Source organism: Python bivittatus, unplaced genomic scaffold (assembly GCF_059951505.1).
Source record: "Python bivittatus isolate LINGU-HERP-01145 unplaced genomic scaffold, Pbiv_v1 ctg000070_np1212, whole genome shotgun sequence".
Classification (NCBI taxonomy): Eukaryota; Metazoa; Chordata; class Lepidosauria; order Squamata; family Pythonidae; genus Python; species Python bivittatus.
The window spans coordinates 22,679,873-22,705,988 of NW_028277034.1; the positions used below are offsets into that span (position 1 = coordinate 22,679,873).

The 26,116-nt window shown below is 34.3% G+C and overlaps 1 protein-coding gene across 1 annotated transcript in view; it reads left to right on the forward strand.

Moving 5' to 3' along the window:
• The window catches only part of TTC29 (tetratricopeptide repeat domain 29), a 75,238-nt gene that overhangs the window by 40,971 nt on the left and 8,151 nt on the right, over positions 1–26,116 (forward strand). The window contains exon 7 of the mRNA XM_025170926.2: positions 23,648–23,739. Within this exon, the coding sequence (XP_025026694.2) occupies positions 23,648–23,739 (92 nt within the window). The remainder of the gene's footprint in view (positions 1–23,647; positions 23,740–26,116) is intronic.

The following is a 26,116-nucleotide window of genomic DNA, read 5'->3' on the forward strand; positions in this document are numbered from 1 at the left end:
GGCTTTTCATCACTTTCTTTCTCTCTTAGTTCGGTTCTCTTTCTTTTCTGATTGTAACCTATGCAGATCAGGTACTTCTCCAACTTGCTCCTCATGACAGAGGAAAATACACTGTCTTAGCTGTAGACAGAGTTAAGCAACTTAGACTTTCTTTTCACTATGTCATTTCCTAAATAAAAGGGTGTTTTTTTCCTTCACACAAGCACCATCACTTATAGAAATTCTATTCCTAACTTTAATGTTTCTCTCTCCTTGTATATTTTGCACTATATAAAGCTGTTGGCTATCCAACTTCCCCTTCAGTAGAGTCCATATGAGTTTCAAAACTTTGCAATTGGTTTGTAATAGTATGTAGTTTGAAGTTTTCTTTAAGGGAAGAATTATGTGATAATAGTAGTTCTGCCTCCTGGGCTAGACATTATTAACCTTTTGCATTCCTGGATCTGATATGCACAGCATGTGTTTGCAAGTTTGTTTTTTTACCATGAGATAAGCTGCTTCTTTCTCTGGAAAGGGAAGAGATAATCTATAAAGTAACTTGTCTGAGGGAAAAGATGTGTGACTGGAGAAACAGCTCTTCCCTATTGACCTAATCTGTTTCCAAAATTAGTTGGAATGAGTGGGATGTCTATTCTGGGAAAAGTTGTTCTCTAAAACAGCCAGAGACCATATGGACAATCACATGGAGAATTTTCCTTTGTTCAAGACCAGAAGAATCTATTTATTTATTTAATTAATTGTTTTAAAGTATAGATTCCAGCCTTTAAAATTATAGCAATATCTCATAATAATTTTATTAAGCCTCCATTGTTAATTGCTATTTAAATATCTCATCTGCCAATTACTACCTGCCCTGGAAAGGAATGAGGAGAGCTTATGTTGTTTTTTGTTGGCAATAATTGATAATATATTACTAGCATAAATGAAAATAAGTTCTTTGACTACCCTACATTTCTTATTCTAATTGATAAAGTGTAATATATATTGCACAGATCCATCTTGTACCCCATATGCACCCATTCCTGGACCAGGAAGCCTTGCTCGCAGTCGCTCACACCTTGGACATTTCACAATTGGATTACTACAATACACTCTACATGAATCTGCCCTTGAAGATCACCCAATAATTAAAACTGGTCCAGAGTGCAGCAGTATGCACAGTTCTCTGCACCTCACATTTTGCCCATGTTACACTGTACTGTGCAAGCTGCACTGACTTCCAGTTTCTTTCCAGGTGAAATTCAAGAAGTTGGTTATCACTTTTAAAGCCTGAATGGCATGAGGCCAGGTTATTTGCAGGACTGCCTTTCCCTGAGGGTATCTGCCCCTCCCACCAAAACAGATAGGTGGATATGCTCCAGATCCCTTCTCTTAAGTGTTGCCATCAGCAGGACCTAGGAGGAGTAACTTCTCTGTATGAAGGCCTGGGGGGTGGGGAGGATGGGAGTTGCCAAGCAAACAGGGAAGCGGGTATGGAGATATTAGGACACTGTGGTGGGAAGTCTGTTTTTTTTTTTTTAATACTGTGGGATTCCTGTTTTATCTTTTATGTTTTTATTGTTGTGAGCCACCCAGAGTTATTGTGCATGTTGTACAGAAGATGTATATTAAATGTATATTGTATATATTGTATTGTATATAAGATGAGCGGCCATATAAATCTTTTAATTAACATTAATTTAATTATAGTGGTTGGACTATCCAAAGAAAATATGTTAGTTGCTACAAGTATTTTCATGAATCAACAGGCAATAATGGTTTAAATTAAACTGTAAAATCTGACACTTCGTTTAAAGTGGAAGATAGCTACCTATCCTGGTCTACATTAAAAAAACTAAATCATAGACAGATATGAAGCACACAATAGCTTTTGCTGATCTTTGAATATAAACACAATGGCAAGTATCGCTCTTTACCTATTTTGAAGTTGCCTACATAACAACAGTCGTTGAAGTGTGAGTTGAACCTGAACTTCAACATAGGAAAGGATGTTTAACCTTTTGTAGCATCTTCAGTGCTGTCTCCCTCTAACAGCTGTTATTTCCTTTCAAGAAAGGAACAATCTGCCACTAATTATTAATTTCCTCCTAGACAAATAGGAACATTGCAATCCAGATAAGTGGGAGCAAAATAGTTGTCTTCTCTCCCGCACTACAGTTCTGACCTCAGTTATCCCCCTCACTGCTATTTAAACTAAGTTTAAACACAAAGGTCAGTTCTAGACCTAAAGTCAGGTCTAATTTGGCTCTAACCACACCTGAAGCATTAAACTCTTAAGTCATGTATTCCATTCAGGTACATCTTTAGTTTCTCTGTAACATTGGTATTATTCTTGTTGTTTTTATTATTTAAATAACACCAGCATTGTGCTGAGTCCTTTATATTACATAGATGAGAGGCAGTCCATGAAGAAATTTAGATGACAGAGAGATGAAAGTAGGATTAATAACACATGGCTTGGAAAGACTGAGAAAGTAAAAAAAGAAGAGCAATAGAGTGATGCTAGGAAAATTTGGGAATGAAGTAGAAAGAGAAGTTTTAAAGAGAATAAAGTTTCATGATAAATTGAGAAAGAACAGCTTTTTCATGCCGAGGAAAGACAGCATCATGAGCAAGAAAAAGAGGAGATAGCATAAAAGGCAAGCCGTAGCTGAGCTTCAACTGAGCAGATAAAGTTCTGCTCAGAGAGGAAAGAGGAAACAATGAATGTCAAATGAGTATATGTTAGAAACTTCCCTGGCATGTCCAGGTAGGAAACATTGATATAAGAAAACATTTTGTCATACTATCCTCTATAGATCAGATGGATAAGAGAAAAGAAGAGGTGGGACAGTAAAAGAAATTTGATTTGAAGATATTGAAGAACTAGTGTAACTAGTAGGAATCATATTGGGAGAAAAAAAGATTATCTGTCCTTCCTGGAAATGCTGTATATGAAAAACAGAAAGAAGAATTAGAACAGTCTTGTCAGCAAAAGAATACAGTTGTAAGCTGCACTACCTAGAGCAGCCAAGTCAGGAATTCTGGTAAGTTATAAACCCAATATATCTGAGGGGCACTAGATTGAAAAGGCTGCTTTTAAAATGTATCTGAAATTATTTATGTAGTATTTATACAGAGCCTCAAGGTATACACAATGTTTAACCTACATTATATGTTTTCCTTCTTCCTTCCTTTCCCTCTTGTGTCTTTTAGATTTGTAACTTGCAGTCTAGGTTTAACACTTAATTTTACTGTGTTGGTGTCTTATTTATAAGGCACAAAAGAATGTTAATACTCCAGAATGCCTTTCAGTAGTTTTGTGGTAGTAGCTTGTTTTGGGATCTAGATGTATGACTCAGAACATGACTGTCTTGCCTATTTCCACTTAAGGAGGTCATGGCTGCAGCAAGAATTTCACCTTGGACTTCTTGGTTCACAATTTAAACTCTTAATCACTGCATTATACCAGATGGCAGCACATAATTTCTATTATGAAGATGCTGACACAGCTGTTACATAACCTATCTGTTGTGTACTTTGTGTAACTTAGCTGATCAGAGTGACTCTATGGTAAATCCTTATCAGCTATTGCAGACAATGTTCATTACCTCATGCAGTTTACCTCATGCAGTGCAGAAAAAAGGAAGTAGTTACCAAAAGAAACTGTAGAATGGTATTGGTATTGGTGTAAACTAGATTTAGACACATAACAAAGAAAAGGAAATGTGTCTAAATCTAGTTTACACCAATACCTTCTTCTTCATACTTTACGTACCTTGCACGTCATCACTGCTTTCAACATGTCCATACAATAATTCAAAATTATCTTTTATTATTTAAACTTCTCCCCTTTTTTGAGGGTAATAGTAACTCAATCCAACCATATCTTCCTCCAGACACATGTATTTTTCTTTCGTATATTTATTTTGCAGTTGTATCTTCATTTATTCTATTTCATCAAAGCATATTTCTTTCATACAGGTCACTCACTTTTGAATTCTATCCATATTCATTGATCACCCATTCATTCTTGATCCTATCTCTTCTTCTCTTACCATCTACATACTTTCTAAGTACCTCCTTCCCACTGTATTCAACTTTTATGTTTCTTCTGACATAGCCAATTGTCACTACCATATAACAAACTTCTCTTACACCCAACTATTTATATGTCTTCAACAAACATTCATTCCTTGCAACAGACCACATACTACCCACTGCTTTCTACTAACATTTGCATAGTCTTAGAATTTCTCCATTTTCCCATCTTCAGGAAATATTTTACCAAAGTACACAAATTTACCTCCTTGTTCTGGTTTTTTTTGGCCAATTATGTATGACTTGCAATAATTCACGCCATTTTTCTTGTCAAACACAACTCCTTGCTGCATCATACAGTCTGTCTAACATTTTCTGCAAATCATGTAATCAGCTAACAAAACAGCATTATCTACATATGAAAGTATATGGGCATTCACCTCCCCAATTAACACACCTCTAATGTCACCACAAACATTTCTTATACACTTATTCGTAAACATATTGAACAACCAAGGGACATCATGCATTCTTGTCTTATTCTGTGCTTATTACTTTTTTACTTTTATAATTTAATTTAAAAATACATATAATATTATATAAATATGATCTTTCTTGTGGATGTAGTATCTCTAGAGAAGAAAATTTCACTATCATATGGAAATCAAATTTATTATTTTACTAAGCACAAATCTCTAATCCTAAACATTAGTGTAGAATTAAATCTTGTTTTTAAGTTATATTTAATCATCAGCAGTGATCAGTGCATACAATGGTAAAATTTCAATTTTTTTTTATCTCTACTGAGCACAAGTAAGCTTTACTGTCAAATTAGAAAGAATTGCTAAAATGTATCTGTCTGTTCTTGGTTTAATTGTCCCTTTATCCAAGGGGAGCTCGGATGCTTACAGAGACAGAATCATTGCCTTCTGCTTCCAGTGGACTACTAGTTATCATTACTTGTAACTTACATACAATACAGCTACGAGCCTGTTTGCCACATGTTAATGTGTATTTCATCACTAGCTTCTGTAGCTTGCCAAAGGGTTTTGCCACACAGCATGGGACTATTCAGAGATACACTTGGGGAGCTCAGCAGTTATTTTCCTGCTTTGCTTTGAATTTTCATCATCATTTTCCCTTTGTTCTGTGACCCACCTCAAGCAGCCTCCATCTGGGGGAATCTAATGGGAGCAGCTTTTTCAGATAACCACTGCCTCTGGTGGTTTTTGTCTCTTTTTGTTATTTCGTTTTTTTACTTTCCTCCCATAAAGCAAACAGTAGAGAAAGAACATGTTCTACATAGTCCCCTGAGTTTATGATACAGCTTATAAAATATCAAATATATCCATTTTTATTTATTAAGTGAACCACTTATTATGGAATTGATTTTTTCCCTTAAGGTGCTTAACATTAAATCATATGTTTACTCTTATTTTAATACAAATGAGTTTAACTTTTGGTCAATAAAAATATATACTAGTAAGGGTGAGTTTAAGAGATAGGGGCTTTCTTGTATGAGAACTCTCCTACTCCAGTCAATTGATTTTGGTAAATAATTCTTGTAAGAAATGGATATCATGAACATTTGCGGCACCTCATTGTTTCTAAGATGTTGTAAGAAGTTGGATGTTTTTTGTACAAAAGACTAACAGGAAAAATAACATTAACTGTGAACTTGTCAATCTGTATAGGGTTTTCGATTTAGTTTGGGCATGATTATTATAGAGTTTTCTGCATAAGATAGCACTGAAAATTGCTCAGAAATGTTAATTACATCAAACTGTGGCAGTTCAGAACTTGGCACTGCCAAGGCACTTAAAATTTTCTGATGAGGTTCTGCTCAAATACTATCCTGCAAGGAGCAGCACCTTGTATATTGTACAGTAGAACTCTTTACCAGGTGAGATCCAATCAGCTCCCTATTTAAAAAATAAATAAATAAATAAGCATCCTCTTTTCACTTTAGCCTTTAAAAAGACATTGTTCCCTGGCTTTATATAATTATATAGGTTACATTGTTTTTGCTTACTGATTATGTTCTAATTTGGTTTATTTAGATATTTGATATGGCATTTATGAGCCACTTTTGAAACTGATGTGAGGAAGTAGCACATACATTTGTTAAACAAATGGTAGTAAGCTATTAATGCTGTCCTTTCATTCCACAGTTCTATTGCATTTTCTCTGCCTATCATTTTACTTTCATGATAATCTCAAAATTGTGGGTTCAGAAAACTCTATGATTTAGAACAGCAAATGTGCTTAGAAATGCTAATGCTCTAGCAAACTAATACAATTAAAAGCAATATCTATACATGAGTACTTAGACACCTCCATTGTATTGAAGGAGACTTAACAGGATATTGAAGTGTTTAAGGGATGCATGTCTATGCTCAATTTATTGCAACTATCCAATTAAACTCATTAGAACATACATTTAAGTAGACACATATAGGATTATGCTATGTATTAAGCTCCTTATATTCATTTGTTCCCTTGGGCATTTAGCCTCAAATCTGTTCCTTATATTTGCATTTTTTTTCCTACATAGTCATGCAGAACACAGTGTGGTCATGTATAATTTAACACAAGCAGTAGTGTATTCAATTTAAGGTTCTGCTTATATTATTACATGCACTTTTAAACGGCATCTTTTAACAGCTGATAAATAAAAGACATTATAGATACTTACGTCTAAATCCAGTAAAATTCTTAAGTTTTTGTTCTGATCATGAAAGTGTTCGTACTGCTTGAGTTTCAAGGAGGAAGTCCAAACAGTTAATATCTGATGTCATATTTTCAGAATTCATACATTTTCTTTTCAACAATTTATTAATTTGTTACAAATAAATTAATATATAATTATAATAATTAATTGATTAATAAATATATAATTACATAATTAATTGCAGATCTGATCAGAAGTTGGTAATGAACTCTGAAATCAATCAAGTAAATCAGTATTTATAATAATGACAGCTTTTATTACTGCATATGGTGATACAGTAATTCAATTTTATATATTATGAAATCAGATAGCAGCACTGAAGAAATATTGTCAACATGTGTACATGCCCAGCATCTCAGTATATATTTACGTGTAAATATGTAGAAAAGAAATTAAGTTGAGGATTTCTACAGTATTTAATGGTTATTAAGTAAAAAATATATAAATCAAAACCTTTATATACAAGTATGTCAGCAGCTGGAAGATTTCTTTACATACAAGTAAAACAATAATTAAATGATTTTGTTTTTTAGTAATGTAACAATTTGCACTTATATTTGTTGTCATTCCACATACAATTTATGTGAAAGAACATCATCCTGAGTACAAGGTGTATAGAATCAGCATATTAATCCAATAAGGCACTCCAGATATCTGGAACACAGTATTGTTATACAAGAGCATGCATTTCTACTTACTCAAATCTCCCGTCATCTTACATCTAGCTCATTTTTTTTTCGCCATCTTTGAAGATTTTTTTCTCCTCCAAAAATACCCTCTATATGCTTGTGTGGTTTTTATGCAACACATTTTACTGAAGAATTCTGGCCTGTTATCTTCATCCATTCTTCTGTCTTTGCACTGCTTTCGGGCTTGTCACAGCTCAGTACTCAGTGCCATTCTGGCTTGTTTTGTCAATAACCATTTATATGTTGCTAGAATAGTAGCAACCATTACATCTGACCTCCCTGTTTCATCAATTATGGATAGATTATTGGATGTGAACATCTGCAAAAGCTCACTGCTGAATTCACCTCCTGACGGGGATTAGATAAAGTATTAAACTGTTGTTTATTGTTAGGCCAAACATCTACTGAGAAGCCAGGGAATTCCAAGTCCCGCAGATTCCTATCAGCAAGTACCAAAAATTGTTTACTATTGCTACTGTTTCCCATAAGATCTTTGGCATTTATTATTTACACTTATTACTAGTTGTTATAACATACTTGATAAAAGCTCTTGGCAGGTTAGCATTTAGAGGCATTGTCACAGCTGCCAGAATGGAAGAGATACATAAATTATTTTTGTTTTAAATCTCCTCTACAGAATAACGAAGCTTCTTCAGACTATTGCACTGTTTATAACTTAAAAATATATTCCCTACATTTTTCATTGAAAATATTGAATCATATTATATTTCACTTAGAAAATTATGTGCAGGGATTTGCTTTATTTTAAAAAATTAAAATGATTTTGTCTGGAATATGAATATAAATAGGAAGACCTGCAGATTGTCACAACTGATCCTTAAGGAGAAAGAGGTATGTGCCCATCCAGAGCAGGTGTACCTTCCACATCAGATGTTTATATAGATGTCAGGTAACATGGGAGATAAGATAGAATCTTTGGGGGCATTTGCCAAGAGATCAAGCTGAAGTCTCCTAGTACCACTTTCTGGAAGCATCCAGACAGGTAATAGTCAAATAACTGCATTCCATGGATGATATGTAGACCACAAGATCCTGAGTTGCATCTAACAAGGCAGCCTCAGCATGAATTTTGAACTTCCTCAAAAATAAAAATTTTAGGATATTCAGAACCACTTCTGAGACTTCACATGTTGTTTATTCAGAGTTGGCTAGGAAACAGGGTGGCAGTACACTAACAAAATCACTGTTTTAAACCAAGCCATCCAGAACAAGAAGAGACCTTCAGTATTAAGAAAGCCTTTGATAGGGAGCCTGGAAAAGGAAATAATATTCTTACAAACAATCATAACACCTCTGCCCAATCAACAAATTTGCATCTCTCCATTAAGATCAATTAAGCATTTCATACTTAGGGAGCTGTAGATTCTTTGTGAGAAATTATAATATGGCATGGGTATGTAACAAAATGAGATAGCAGAATTCTGAAGTGGTAGTATGACCTGAATGGAAAATGAATTTTGAGTTTGAAACAAAACACTAAGACTTAAAGGTTGCATCAAACTGGTTAGAATTGGTTGCAATTCAACTAACAAACCCCAGACCTATTTGGGCATCCCAAAACATTTGTTTCAGCCAAAACTGTGGGGACAAGCCTCTATGGCTGCAAAAATCCAGATGACTACTAGATGGTATAAAAAAGATAGAGAAAATGCTTGAACTCAAGTACACCATATAATTTATCCTGGGGGGTATGCTGACTGAAGGGATTGTGAGGAGAGACTACTGATAAGTTGATTCAATGCTTTTGCTCTCTCACACGTGACATAACCCCTTCAAATCAGTTGTCTTCTCCAGAGTAACAGGGCATTCTGACAGAAAATTTTAAATTCCAGTCAGTACATTTAAAATATTTTAAAATGTTTTAAAATAAGCCTTTCAAAATCTATGTTGTTTACACCTAAACATAATTTGCAGACAGCCAGGACAACATTTACATCCTAAATGTAAAGTATATTTAACAGAATGAAAAAGAAATCATGAGCTGCACACACATCCTTGTTGCTCTCCCAAACAATTCTTTTTATATTTCAAGTATTAAAGTGAGAAGTTGAAGAACTACACCAAACACATTAAACCAAAATGTTCAAACATGCCTTTCTAGCAAAATGTGCCACAAACTCTATCTATATGAACCAAAAGTGTGAGTACACAAACACTTAAGCTTTGCAGGCCAAGCAATATAGTTTTGTTTCGCATTTTTAAGTGCACACTGAATTTTTCACAGAAAAGGACACAAGCAAATGCATGGAGACCAATGATGAACACCAAGAAACTCAACAAAGTAATGGACCAAGATTACTCTTTGTTTTTCAGATGCACTCAGAGATTCAAAACAAGACCACACAACCAAAACAAGCTATCAACAAATAACTTTTGTGGAACAATAAGATAACTGTTCTTGCTAAGTTTACATATCTATGTACACTCTTTTGATTGCATACCATCAAGTTGCTATTGACTCTTAGCAAACACATAGATAAATCTTCTCCAGGATGATCTGTTCCCAGCTTAGCTCTTCAGGTCTTCCAGCAGTGCACCTATTGCTACTCTACTCAAACCCGTCCACCTTGCTGCTGGTTGTCTTCTTATTCCCTTTCCTTCCACTTTTCCCAGTGTTATATTCATAAGAGAGTTAGGTCTTCATACTTTGTCCAAAATACAATAATTTGAGCATGGTCATTTGTGATTCGGGTGAGAACTCTGAACTGATTTGTTCTATAAGCCATTTGTTTTCTTAGCTATTCATGGTATTCTCCAACACAAAAGTTCAAAAGTGTCAATACTCTTTTTATCCTGCTTTTTCATAGTCCCACTTCCATAGAGTGTCTTGTTCCATTGTGTGCACAATTTTGATCTTTGTAGGTATAGACACATCATAGTATCTGAATGCCTTTTCCAACACCTTCATTGCTATTCTATCAAGTGCTAGTCTGCAGCATATTTCCTGACTGCTGATTCCTTTACTATCGATATCCCTAAAAGCCAGAAGCTATCCACCACTTAAACAATTTCATTGTTAATTCTAAGGCTGGTTACTGTGCCTGCTTATCATATTTTGGTCTTCTTTATATTTAAACTTAGTCCTTTTTTTTTTTTTTTAGATTTTTTATCCTGCCTTCATTATTTTTATAAATAACTCAAGGCAGTGAACATACCTAATACTCCTTCTTCCTCCTATTTTCCCCACAACAACCATGTAAGGTGAGTTGGGCTGAGAGAGAGTGACTGGCTCAAAGTCACCCAGCCGGCTTTCATGCTTAAGGTGGGACTAGAACTCACGGTGTCCTGGTTTCTAGCCTGGTGTCTTAACCACTAGACCAAACTGGCTCCCCTGTGCTCCTTGATTTTGTTATTAGAGCTTGCAGTTTATTTGCATTTTCAGTTTATCAGAGTAGTATCACCAGCATAGCACAGATTATTGATATTTGTTCCTCCAATTTTATGTCAGCCTTGTGAGGTAAGTCAGAACAAGAAAGACACTACAAGGTATACTAGAATTCTACTTTACAGTATTAATACAGATTATAATAATAGAATTTTGAAACATGACAGAGTTTCTCTTTCCCTTTCACTAATACCCAAGAAAGTCAAAATCCAAGGAAGTAAAAAACCCACATTTCAGTTTTTCCTCATCCCCTCCTGTCTTTTGGGGCTAAGCTGATGTTTTGTAACTGTGACATATCTTCATACTCTTCTATATTTTAAAATGAGATTCATTTTCTTACAATCTAGTACAGTATATGAATAAATAAATATGTTTTTATTTATAAATATACTCTCACTCACTTTACTGACCTGGAGACAGGTCTGTTTTGCCAGTAGCAATAAGCTTTGGACACCCTGCTGCTTGCTATCTGCTTGCTGCTTCAATTGTTGTGCAGTACAGCCATCTTGAGAGCAGTGCCTTGCTACTAGTCCTCAGACCAGGCTGCCTACCATTACCAGAAGTGAGATAGACACCTGGATGATGCCTAAATGCCTGCTTAAACATACCTGAGTTCAAAATACAGTTAGTGTCATGCTCCCTACTGAGCCGTGCCTTACAGTAATTGTAGACAGCATGGCATAGTTCATTAGTTCCAACCTTGAAGTTCTACCATACCATGTTGCCCTCCTCTTTCTCTGCTACATTGAATCATAACTGAAATTGCAAGAAACTTTTTATTTTAATTTCAATAGGTGCATAGAGGTTGATTTTTAATTTGGGGGTTGTGTGTATGTGTGTTTGGTGCCTATGCTGCCCCTTTATTTTTTGTTGGTTCCTATGAATATGGCTTTTATTACATTTTGATAATTTGATTATGTTTTTAACCATATTATTGTCAACTGCCCAGTGTTTGGGGAGTCAGGCAGTATAAACATTTATGAGAGTAGAGACAAAATGAAATGAAATGGATTGTGAAAGTTGCTTCAGAGGCAGGCAGCTAAGCACTTACCAGTACCACCAGTATCCACCACAGCAGCAGAAGCATTGGTCATAAGTATCAGTGGGCAGTCAGGGTTAGAGAGGCAACTGACATACGTGTTATGACATCACAACATAAACCCCATGACTTACATCATTTCCTTCATCATCTTGTTTTGTAATGGATGCTTATTGCTCCAGTTCAGCCCTAACTCTGATGGTCTCTTACACCAATTTCTTCCTCTGAAGCTCATTCACCTGTCTCTATCCAATTACAGTCAAATACAGAATATGTATGAGCTCCTTAAATGTCTTCTGTTTTGCTCCAAGAAAACTGCCCCGATCACCTTCTTCCAGCCTAAGTCAATGGCAGCAGGGATATGATTTACCGAACAGTGGTATTTGTGATGGCGGTGGTGTGTTTAAAGATCTGTCCCTTTCCGCACCCTCTGACTTTATTCATGCTGCATGGCTCAGACAGGAGAATTCAGAAAATAACATTCCAATTGTAAGAGACAACAAAACTTCCAGTCACCTCACCTAAAACAGCAGAACAGTTTAAACACTTTGCATCCCAAAAAACTTCATTTTGCTTCATATGTGAAAGAAACACCACCGTTTTGGCTTGTGCTTAGATGAAAAACATCTGAAACATATGTTTTGTTTCATGCCCCATGCTCAGATTAAGTGTTTGAGACTTAATCATGAAACAGTTCATATTCAAACATATTTCACATACTGAAGCTGAACCATTACAGAGTACAGGTCAGAAGACATATTTCTGAATGTTTCTTCAGCATTTAAAAGTTTCTATTAGAAAAACAATATATATATGTCAAGGTTTGGATTACATTTTTTCTATTTATTGTATTAGTTCTCTTTCTGTTGAATGTCTGATTTGTATTCTAACATGTAATATTCATTATGCCATTTTTTTCTGCTCCATTTAGTCATAGTTTTTCTGCAGCAATGTAGATCTAGTTTTGATAGGCTGGCCAAACATTATTAATGGGAAAGTGATATGCTGACAATAGTTTAGGTAGCCAGGTATTCAGAATGTTGAATACAGAATTATGTATCCCATAACCAGGATCTGAATGTTCTGCTTCTTCATTATCCAGCCCATCATTGGACAGGTCAGTGAAATTAACTTCTTTGTCTAAGGATGTACTTATTTCTCAGATCACTGCATAATACCAGATTAGATACTAAGCAAACAAATGTGGACATTTGGCAACACTCAGTTCCACCTTGCACCGAGTCTCAGTCCGTGTCAATTCTTTCTTGCATTATTTAATACCACAAACTAGAATAATGTGATATTGAAAGAATTGGTTGTGAAACTCTTATCATAAATATTCTAAATGTTTTTTTTCTTTGTATAATACCAGGTAGAATTATATACACATCATCTAAGCAGATGAAATGTGAAGGTAAAACTATTAGGAAAATCATATGATAATTCATTTTACTATATCTCTAGGACTCAATCATAGGTCCCAATAATAACTCTGAGGAAAAGAAAACAGAAGAAGATGGTGACCTAACAGGAAGATCTGTTACACTATCAACCTTGTTTCAGATGTAAATAGAAACACATGAGACAATAATAGCAAAAAGTATGAAATACAAGTTGGTCTGTAGTACTGAAAATAGTAAAAGCTCAATTTCACTTCAGGAAAGTTCTGTTACTAGGAATATATAAAGTAAACAGCATTTCCTAACTGTAGATGGGACATATGGACTGTATAGGATTACTTCAGGAAAAAAGCATTAGCAAAGAAGAGAAATGCTTGCTCCGTTTGCTGAAATAGATATGTTAGCTCCAGGGCCATCTGCAGGAAATCAACATGAAAATAGTGGGCACAACTGAACATCAAAGCCCCTCCCTTTTTAACATGCATTGCATACATGTAAAAATCAGCGTGGCTTCAACTGCCAGAGTTGCGCCCACCATGTTGATGCTATTGACCCTCTCCTGCAGATGCCCCAGGTTAGCACCTATGCTTATACCAGCCAAAAGGAGTCAAAATGTGAGATATACAGTAAGTACACCAAATCCACTTCCATTATAATCAGAATTCTTCAATACTATGATCACTTGTACTTAAATAGGAGATTTAGGCTTATTTGTTCTTTGTTTTGTAGCTCTTTTCTAAGAATAATAAATGCTACTTTCATATTGTGCAGTTGCGGTGCCTTGTTTACAAAATTGTGCAAAGGGTTCAGTCAATAGCACTTTCCTGTATTTTTCCACTATTATGCATTTTCCTCCACGTTTTCAGTTCAAGAGGAAAAGATGAATTAGATATACAATGGCACTAGGAGGCATCCACCCAGATGCACCTAAGTTTAATTCCATTTTGATGGAACATTATAGTCTCCTTATTAATACAGGAACTAGCAGTTACTGTGTAGTAGCTGATATTGTTGCTCTTGCAGAGAAAAAAATGTGTTACCTATCAAGAATAGAATTTTAGATTTTAAAATTCCAGACTGTCAACCATTCCATAACTAAAAACTCACAAAGAGAGGGATTCTATTTTTGAGCATTCTGAAAAGGTATTAGTACCAGCCTATCAGTTCTGGACATTTTTTATTTGAGACGAGCACACAGAGAAACCTCATGTATGTCACATTAACATATAGTGCATATTCTAGGAAGTGCATGTCTTCATATCTTTGTAAATGATTAATCAGAGAGTAGAGTTGTGGATACATCTATAATACATCCTTGCTTGGAGAGGGAGCATATCTTTCCACGTGGCTTCATTTCATTGTATTGATAGCCTGTTCATCTATTTAACACTTACCTCTCTCCTTAGGTCAAGCTTACGTAGTGTAGCGCTTAATATTAGATTAAGACTGGGTAGATCAGGGGTCATAATTTCACTCAGTCACTATGCTCACAGTGTGACCATGACTCATACTGCACTGTGGCACAAAGTGGTTAAATTTTTGCAACTTAGTGTATTGTGGATAGAGACTGCCCCTACAGAAATCTATTTTTGTGTATATTTTATCTTATGATGTGTGTGGGTATGCTAGAGAGAAGCAAGGATACCATATTTTACTTACCAGTAGCATTTATACCCAAATTTTAAATTTGCCAGATGCCAATAATTAAAACATGACCCATCTCTATTTGCAAAGACAGATCTGATTCTGTTTCTGCCTTTGACAAGTAAAATTCTATTTTTGACCTTTTTTAATTTAAATGTTAACATGCATTAGTTCCTTCTCCAAAAGTTATACCTAAGCTAAATAAAGTATGGGCACAGAAATATATGATATAGTTTCAAATATTTCAAATATATTGAGCAATATATGAACAATAACCTTTCATTTTATACACTATATGGTAGTTGAAGAAGTATATTTTGAATGGTTAATTTTAGAAAACAATTATGTTTTCCTGTATAACTAAACAAATGTTATTGCAAAATATGCTGTATCAAAGTAAGTATATTCTGCAGGGATAGTAAACCAACACTTTACTATTGTTACTGGAGACTCTATTTTCATATGTAGAAGTCTGCAGACTTAGAATAAAACTTAACAAATTCCTTGTTAAGAAAAGTGGCAGTTTCCTAAATGTGTTAGCTATATAGAAGCCATATATCCTGTAATGTAGTTCTTATTAGACATCTTTACAGAACATTTATTGAAAGGAACATTAGATATTCAGACCCAGAGCAATATAAATGTGGAGCTCATCACCTGATCAGGAACTTGGCATGGCAGAGAATGGAATGACTTACATTTGTCCTTACTATGATTTCAACTAGAATCAAAGCCTTTTATTATTTACAAAGGTAGCATTCCTCCCATTGCAAATGGGAGGCAAGCAGGATTGAGAAGATGTCGGGGGTAAAAGGATAAAGTTTTCCACTCCACATGCTACAATTCTCATAAAGCCAACTTAGTCTTCAATCTAGTTTGCCCTTCATTTCTAGGATTCCTATCTTAAAATACTTTAAATATGCATTAATACAATATTTTGCTACAACAAAAATTATAAATGACTGGTAATTTGCAAAAGAATTTGTTTCACTCTTGCTTAGTTAAATAATTTTAAATTTAACTATTTAGTTATTCATTATTTTTTGTATGTAAAATTCTAGCTTTGTGAGATTCTGTTATATTTATGATGAAAAATAATAAAAAAGACCACAAGGCATTTGTACTCCTCTATTTTGGGTTAGATGTACAGCTCATTCAGCAAGTAAAAGTGGATTTTCCAGTTGCCTATTCTCCATTATGGACCTTCCAGCATGCAAGAATGTTATAGCAAAATTCAAGAACCCCAGAAGATTCTTCCATCCACTTTTGAGAAAATGCCCTTATACCACCATCTATTTATTTGTTTTATTAGATCTATATCCTGTCTTTCATTCAGAAGCTTAATGTAGTATATACATAGCACTCCCTTCTCCTATTTTTTTCCCCACAATAACAACCCTGTGAGAGATTGGAGACTAACTAGCCCACAGTCACCCAGTGAGCTTTCATGGCTGAGATTAGACTAGAACTTGGGTCTCCCTATCCCTAGTCCAACATCTTAATACTACACTACACTAGGTACCCTTACAGCTTATTCTTTTCAGCTGTGTCCACTGTGTCGTATGGGGTGGGGGGCAGCAGAAGTGTTGCTTTGGTTTACAGGGGACAGGAAAGTATGTTTCTGCCGGTCCCAATGCATGTACCTAAACTGTATCCAAATCATATATGATTATTTGTTGTTCAGTTGTTAAGTCGTGTCTGACTCTTCGTGACCCCATGAACCATATTGAGCCAGGCCTTCCTGTCCTTCACTGCCTCCCTGATTTTGCTCAGTTTCATGCTCATTGCTTCAGTGATGCTATCTAACCGTCTCATCCTCTGCCATCCTCTTCTCCTTTTGCCTTCAATCTTTCCCAGCGTCAGGGTCTTTTCCAAAGAGTCCTCTCTTCGCATTAGGTGACCAAAGTATTTGAGCTTGAGCTTCATTATCAATCCTTCCAATGAGCAATCAGGGTTGATTTCCTTTAAGATTGACTGGTTTGACCTCCTAGCAGTCCAGGGAACTCTTAAGAGACTTCTTCAGCACCACAGTTCAAAGACATCAATTCTTTGGCCCTCAGCCTTCTTTATGGTCCAGCTTTATGGTCCAGCTCTCATAGCCATATATATAATTATAATTATATTTAAACAAATTCATAAAGTTTTGAAAAAAGCTTCATACATTTTTTCGTTCAATGGAACTCTAACAGTTCATGTTTTTAAAGTACAGAGTGCACTAAATGTACTGATTTTACTAAACTCTGAAGTAGATTCTTTTGAAGTCATGCGTTATTTTTATTTATTTTATTTTATTAGAGTTAGATGCCACCCAATTTCAAAACAATTCTGGGTGGCTCACTATATTAAACAAATAAAATTTTTAAAATGTAATATAAATAAACAAGATAGGATCCAACCAATCAATAACTAGCATATGCAAAGATTCATCCAACAAGGGGATCCTATCCACCCAATCCCAAGGCCTGGGAGAACAGCTAGATCTTCAAGGCCTTCTGGAACACCATCAGGGTGGAAGCCATGTGTATCTCAGGAAGGACCTCATTCCAGAAGATAGGCATTGCGGCAGAGAAAGCACACTTCCTGGGTCCCGAGAGATGACATTGTTTAAACAAAGTGACTTGGAGCATGCCAACTTATACTGGCCAGGCAGAAACCATGGGGGACATGCCCTCAAATAACTTGGCCCTATAGTATGTGGAGCTCAAGGTGATAATCCCCTTGAATTGCACCCAGAAGCATACTGGCAACTAGTGCAGCTTGCGAAGCAGAGCTGATACATGGGCATACTGAATCGCTGCATTCTGGACCAGTTGAAGCTTCTAAGTGATCTTCAGGGGCAGCTGTATTAGAAGTCTAACTGAGCTTCATCCATTTAATTATACTAGTAATTGAAATCAAATGCTTTCATAAAAGCGAGCCATTTAATTTGCTTCACATCACTGCCTGCCAACACCTCTTCTAACTTTAAATAATATCCTTAGAAGATGCTGCCTAGTCTAGCATCTTTAGTCTCTGTATTTGCCACAGTCTGTTACTAGTTTCATCTTTAATGGTGTAGCTGCCTGTCTGATTTAAATTCATAAACTATAAATGAAACACAAGTATCTTAACTGGTTACTGATGATAAAATATGAAAGCAATAGAAATTGAAATAAATTAATTTAAGGAGGATGTGGAATACATAGTATATTTTTATACATCCTAGTATATAAGGTTTCCTGTAAACTGGAAGTAATATTACTCTTTGTTATCCTTCAAACTACATATTCATTTAGCTTCTCCATTTTTCACTTAGATTTTCTTGCTTCTCTCCATAGCAGAGGTGGTGAATGGCAGAATAGGTATTAGGAATCAATATGAGTATGCATTTTCTCATATATGGAAACTTTCAAATATTAAATTAATGATATAAGACATAAAACCATATAATACATTCACATTTGGTAACTAAGCCAGGTTGCTAATATAAGTATATTGTATTCTGTGCAAACTCATGCTCAGTTAAGATGCATAGGCCTGCCAAAATTAGTGAAAATAGTATTCTTTATTATACAAAATTAAAGAATATTGTGTTACTCACATTGGTTCCTGAGCTCTTGATCAGGTGTTTGGCCTAAAAAGACTCTGCACCGGAGTCTGGTTTGCCAAACCAGAATTTATGAGCTTCTAACTGAAAGTATCATCATAAAAGTTGCTGGTGGTTGTACAGTGCCATATAATACTCTGCTCTGGAAATTTTCATTTAAAAGTTGAAAATCTAACCCATATTGTTTAACTTAGTTTGGATATGAAATTGGAAAAATGCCTAGTGTAATTCTCTGTGCCACAGGACACAGAGGGTGGATGGATGTGATATGTGATGTAATTATTTGTGTACATATCTATATGTATCTATATTTTGTGTTCTCAAAACAGTACAATTATTTCAAAATTGTATTATTTAAGCGAGTGTAAAGAAGCTTATATAAAGTTATAAATAGTGAGGCAAAAATCTAAGCCCTGAGATCTTAGTTGGGAGCGATTGACCAGGAAAGCGATCTTAGATTGTGGAGGTAATTGATGAAAATGTCAATCTATATATAACTGCTGTGAAAAAGATAAATTCCACATTAACAACTGAAAATGTCTTTATAAAAATTACTGATGTGGTCATACTTAGAACACTGTATATATATTTGGCCACTTCAGTTCTAAAAGGATGCTATAAAACTGAAAAAGAATACAAAAAATGGTAACCAAAAGTGGAGAAAAGCAGTTTGATATTGGGAGAAGGAGAGGATATGTGATCTTCATTTAAACAGATGTTTTCTAGCATAGGCATCTGTCAAAGATATTTTAGTTTCTGTATACATAACAAAGGGCTGAATGGCCTCTTCCAAAATTAAGACTTTATCAAATGATCCTGGAAATCTGTTTGAACATTATATACAGTTCATACAAGTGTAGCAAGGAAGCACAATGTGTAGAAAAGAAATAGGAATGCTTTGTCTCTATATCTTGTATACTAGAACCAGGGGCAACCAAATGAAGCTAAATAGTAGAAGATTCAGGACTGATCAAAGAAGTACTTCTTTCCATAATATATATTTAAATTACAGAATTCATAACCACATGATTACCCAAATGTATAGAGGAAAGGGCTGCTAACCATTATGATTATATACTACTTCAGTATCAGAGGTAGTATGAGAAGGAGTTGAAAACTGTTTTAGAAAGGGCAAAATAGTTGTTAGTCAGGAACACGCATTCATAAAGGCTTCAGCAAAATACTTTAAAGTAGAAGAGAAATAGTACGCTAGAAAAAATATATATATAGTGCAGCCTGGCAGATTTCTACATTAGTTTTTATATAACAGAAGGAAAATTCAAGGTCGAAGATGGTGAAGACAGATGGATAGTGATAAAAATAAGAGTTATCCTATCAGATGTAAGACAAAGTCCATAGTTCCAATGTTGGGTTGAAGCTGACCTCCATCTTGAAGTCTGACCTCTGGAAATACATATTTAATGCTAAGACAACATAAATACAATTTAAACCTACTATTGGATTAGAGTATTCCAAACATTTTTTCAGTCCTTTTTATATCACCTCTGTCTGTACTACAGGTTTTTATTTTATTTTATTCAATTGGAATGCTCTGTTTCAATATTTGCTATAATTTTTTGATACTGCTAATATATTTCCACCATAGCTTCCACTCTAGAAGACAGAGTAGCTGACACTTATGTATATGGAGTGGAATTCATTTTATTTTATTTTAATCCTTCAGACTTTAATCCTTTATTTTGCTATTAACCATGCAAAATAAAATATCCCACTACTACAATGGGGTGGGGCGGAATCATATTGACAATTGATATGTTACTCAAAATAGAGTGCTCAGATTTCATTGATATATATGCATCCTTTTTTAATCTGGGCATACTTCTCATCCAGATGGAAGGTGATATTATATTTATCATATAATGAGTTAGATCCATCATTTATATTTTTTCCATACATAGAGAGCATATATCTAAATAGCATATTTCTCTTGCCTCATATTCTCACTGGCAGTACTATCGATCTGTAAAATACCTTTGCAAATAGAATGTGTGACTGTTGCTGCCCTTTGTGCAAATCTAGTACCCTATTGCCTTGCAAGGATAATTCTGCTATTTCAAAATATCCTGACACATTCTTGCAAAGGTCATCCTAAGACAGGAAATGATTAAGGGAAAAGAATCACAAAATTGGAAAGAAGAAAAAGTTTGCATGCGCTATACCAACATAAGCTCTGGAAATAATTACAATATTATACCTATAGTGAAACTAAACATTATTTTAAATATTAATAATGATTACTGCACCAGAATATTTGCCTTCATGAAGATATGTTTTTATTACAAACTGAAAAAACTTTAGATTTGCACTAGGGTTTCCATTTTTACTCTACATATAACTAAAATACAGATCCATGAAAAAAGAAGAAATCTTTAGATTTAGTGAAGTAGATTATTTAACTGTTTCCAAATTTGAATAAAATTTGCAAGGGCTTTATTTTTCTTCACCTTTAACAGAGATCACAAAATAAATTTAAACAGACTTTTAGTATTAACCATTTTTCTTTACATTTACTAACCATACCAGTCGCTCCAATCCACACTAATTATAAGATATAGATAAGAAATATCCTATATTTAAATAAAAAGAAAATCATTCTTTGGATATATGAAGATATAGTACCAAGAAGAGTGAATAATGTGTATTTCATACATATGATAAACAGTATATGATTCTAACATGGGTGTGCCTAAAGAGTCACAAAGCACTAAATCAAAAGGTACATTTTTCTTCCTGTATCCATTCACCAAGGTATATTTCTTTTGACACATCATGCACATTTCAGTACTTTTGAGTTGGCTTCAGCAAGATTCTGCAGTGCACAACAGTTTGCCCCAGCGAAAAGAAATGTAGAAGATGGTGCACAGTCTTGCCATAGTTTCTTATCCCTGGTCTAGTGCAGTTTGACCATGTGGATTCTCAAACTGGCAAACTGAACATGAAGGAGATTTTGGGGCCTTCCAAATGACCCATTCTCCTCCAGCTGTGGCAGGGAGCTGCTATTTCAGGTTAGTGCCTATATCATCCTTTTGCTAGGTTTCTTAGTTATATCTGCCATTGGTCTTCTCTAGCAGAAATCACTTGGCTTTTAATATTTTTCATTCCATAAAAAAATTTTTGAATTATCTCAAGCAATTCCATTCAGCAATACAGTTATATAAAGATATCCAGAATCCTCTAATTGGCCTTTAGTCTCATTTTGACTGACTAAAGTTTTCTAAATGTTTAGATGGGTTATTTCAGGATAAATATAGAATTTATTAGTTTTAGTGGGCTTCAAACAACATATGATAACTCAGCTGTTGCAGGTCAGTTTAATAGGAAAGTGGCCTTAGGAACAATAGAACAGTAGGGCTAGAAGAAACTGTATACAGTAATAATAAAGCAAAATACTTCAAGGGTTATTGGATACTCCAGTCACAGCAGTTATTTATTGATTTATTAATATAATTTTTATACTGTCCTAAATTCACAATTCTGAACAACGTACAGTAATCACCCAGAGTTAAGGTTTTACTATCAACAGATTTTGAAATGTCAATGTCACATGTATTTTTTTATAAATTTGACCTGCCCATTGCTGCAGTAATCTGTGGTGGGATATTTGAAAACAAAAAAAGATGGCTGAACAATTATTACAATGTATTATGGATACAGTTATACTAAAATATGCATATACATGTCCATATTGTAAATAGGCACTGTAAACACTTAATACATGTATTTTCTTAAAGGCCAAAACTGTGATACAAAATTGCCCACTGCATGTTTGTTGGGAGGTGTGAATCAAGTGAATTTACTTTGAGATACAGAACAATATGTTTGAATATTTCTAATTCTTATCTCTATTTTAGGAAATAAAGGTCTTTTTGTCAGTTGAATGGTTCAAACTGACTGTGCTGTATATTAATATGCCCCCCCCCCACCGTGCAGAGAGGACAGTGTATATATTATGTTAAATCATGGTTTGTTTAATAAATAGTATTTATGCTATAAATTAGTATAGCTATAAATTAGAATCTAAAGTGGTGGTCTTCAACTTATATGCTAAGCTAAAACAAAACAAACTACAATATGGCTTAGCATGCTCTGTGAACCCAACAATACAGGTTCACAGTAAAAGTTTCAAACATTATTCCAACTGACCTGACTGAAATCCACTTCAGCAGTGTTTATAGAAAAGATGTTTATAGAAAAGACTGCCTATCAATATCTGAGTGATTTGTCAGCAGTTCTAGTCAAGCTTAGTTTGGCTGAGGATGCTTGTGGTCTACTTAGAGTATACCTGATCATCCAGTCAGGCTTTATGGTTTGCACAGATTTTTACAATGTCTTTTTCATCTCCTAACCCCCATTAAACTTGGAAAATGACATTCACTAATCCTTTATTGGAAATTGGCAAAAAGGATTTCCATAGTCTTTGGAGACTTTTTGTGTCCTCAACTGTGTAATAGATTGGATAAAAGTGCCATGAGAAGTAGAAGAAAAATTGAAATGTCATTATATATACATGCTTTTCTACTAATCATTCAAATGCATGATTTAAAAAAGTAGGCAATAGAGATGATGGCAGTTAAGTTAGGATCATGTGTTTCACTATGGCAGCTTTGCTTATAGAAGAGGTGATACTAATTGACTGATTCCAAAATTAACATGAACAAAACACTTGTGCAAAGAAGTATATGCAGTACATCTGGATAAAACAATTTGTTTTCAATACTGTTTTTCTTTTAAATTATGTACAATATATCACAACTGATTATTTTGGACATAATTTGAAAACTTCTAATAGTAACTATTGCTCCAGTGCTGCATCTATGGATAGAGATGATGCACTTGCAGGAACCAAGTAAGCACAACCATGGAAGTATATAACTTGCTTGTTGATCAGAAGCCATTTGTTTACTTTCCTATAAGCTAGTTAGTAATGCATTTTTATTTAATTAGATAATATACATATATGCATGATCCTTAGAGTGAAGTGAAACCATTATAATAAAATCCTTACACAGATATTTCAAAATATTGTCAACCAAGCTAACTATATTTTTCCCTCAGTGTGAGTAACAAGTAGGAAAGCAGAAATAACTCTTTTATCTTCTTTTGTTTTACAGAAGTTAAACACTTATCTGGAAATATCCAAACTACTGGAAGATTATGTTGGATTAGGGAGAGCATATCAAGCTATAGCTCAGGTCCTTGTAAGGTAGATTGCCACATCTTTGTCTTGCTATTATTTAAATTTAATTCAGCTGTGGAAATTGTAAGATATTTGTTTTGTAATACTGGCAGGCAATATTTCAAGCAATGCCTTTATCATAGCTGACATTTTAATTTAAGCTTTTGAAATTAAGATACCTTATGATTTCTTTATACATAACAATAACCTTTTGGAGTATTAAACAGAACTGAAAGTTGCACTGTTGTTCCATTCAAAAAGTTTAAGCCACAGGTGAAAAACAGAATATCCTGCCATATCTTGCAGGTTAAACAACAGTGCAATAATTATGACATACTTCAGTAAACATGCTACAATATAATCTTTCAAGAATGCTTCTTTGAAAACTTTTCATTGTACTGTTCTACCTTACTTTTTACGGCAAAAATAGTAAGAGTTTTTGGAAGTTAAAAAAAAAAAAGCTAGGAAGCCTCAAAATCTATAAACTAGCATAGTAATTTCCAGGAAGGTTTCAGATATATTATAATTTTAAATGTGGCTTTTGGTTAAGGAACGTCCACACTAGATTATAGGTTGCCTCCGAGAAGGAATATGGGCTTAGTCCACAGATAGAAAATTGTCCTCAGTCAGGTGCAGAGATGATATTAAAAAGTTAGAGCACAGACTTTTTTAACATTTGGTGGGAAGTAAAGATTAACAAATAACTGTTGGCATCTAACTTTGGAAATATAAAATCCAACTGTTAGGCCATAATTTAAAAAAAACAAAAAAAACAGGATCTCTCCTTGTTATGTGAAAAACAGAAAACTGATCTATTAGGTGCTCCTTAGCTCTGTAGTATATGGTTAGTATAAATGTCCAGAATGACTCTTTTATACTTTTTAAACATTGAACAGTTTTTATAACATTGCACAGATTTACATAAGAATAAAATTCAGAGGCTAAAGAGTAAGTTGTATATTTATATGCATAACTATACTGAATTCTGAGCCCTTGCCTTTCCATTCATGAAAGCATTGACAGCTTTTCTACCAAATTCTTTTGCTTCTAGAGATTATGTAAGTAAAGGCAATAAACTAATGAATATATGGCATGATAATTTTTATTAATTTTATCGATTTTATTATTAATTTATTAAATTTATTAATTTATTTAATTTTATAAACATTATTGATATTAATATTAATAATATTAATTAAATTAATATATGTTATCAAGATTGCTTTAGAAATCCCTTGAGATGAGTTGAGAGAATCTATTCAAGAGTGATTGAACTGTTACTTTCTGAAAAAAGTATTTCTTGGAAATAGAAATGGCTAGTACCTCTGTTGTTCATAGACTATATTAGTAGTCTCCAGTTGTCATATTAGCAGGTATCAGTATTTGTATATATTCTAATAGTTAAGATAGGTTTGTTTCTTATGTCTGAAAATGTTTACCATTGAATCATGAAAGAGGAATTACCCACCTTCCATGGAAGCTACATGCCATATCTTTTTGAAGGATGTTTCCTGATTGAAAGGAACCAACACAGAAAGCAATGATACGCAGAGATGCAGAGGGAAACTATGGGTGGCAGTTCTGCTAAATCATTGCTTCAGGAACAATTGAATAATTCACAACCATTTGCTGATTAGACAATACTAGTCATTGCCCCAGAAAAGGCTGACTGGAACAGTGCAAATCGTGAACAATGAACTTTGCAGAGGCACAGCGGACAGACTTCTTTACGACTCTGTAGGGTACTCGGAGCCTTTAATTATGACTTAATTTTTTGTTGCGTAAATACAGTTCTTTTATGAGGCACAATTTAGAAATGCATCACACTTTCAGCAGAATTAATTTTTAGGTAGTTGATATAATGATAATTGTTATTGACTTAGCATTTAAATTGTCAAAAGACTGTTTTCTCTCTTTCCTTTGTTTTATTACTCCCTTTTATTTTTAATTCATACCAGTTAACCCTCAAACTTAATTGTGCAAATGCATGTTTCATTTCAGAGCACTTCACAAATCCTATTGAAATAAATGAAGTTGGTACAGAATTATATAATTGCACATAGTGTCTGTATTTAATTCTGTGAATTAAACTCCTTTTAAATTATGGAGATTTGGGTTTTAAATTAAAACAGACATAGCACACTGTATGATCATAACTTGATTATCATACCAAGTTGCTATTGCTACTTTTGTTTCAAAGTAGTATTGCATTCTCTAGAATATAGTGTATTAAATTGAACTGAATTTCCTAGTTCTTAATTCTCATATGATCTCCTGATTCTTTATCAAGGGATCTAGGACCTATGCTAGATATGATTCTACTGGCTTCTGCACACCCCTTCCCCCCAAGCTTTTAGGATAATTGCAAATGCAGTAGTTCAGAAATATAGCAAGTTTCTGTGTC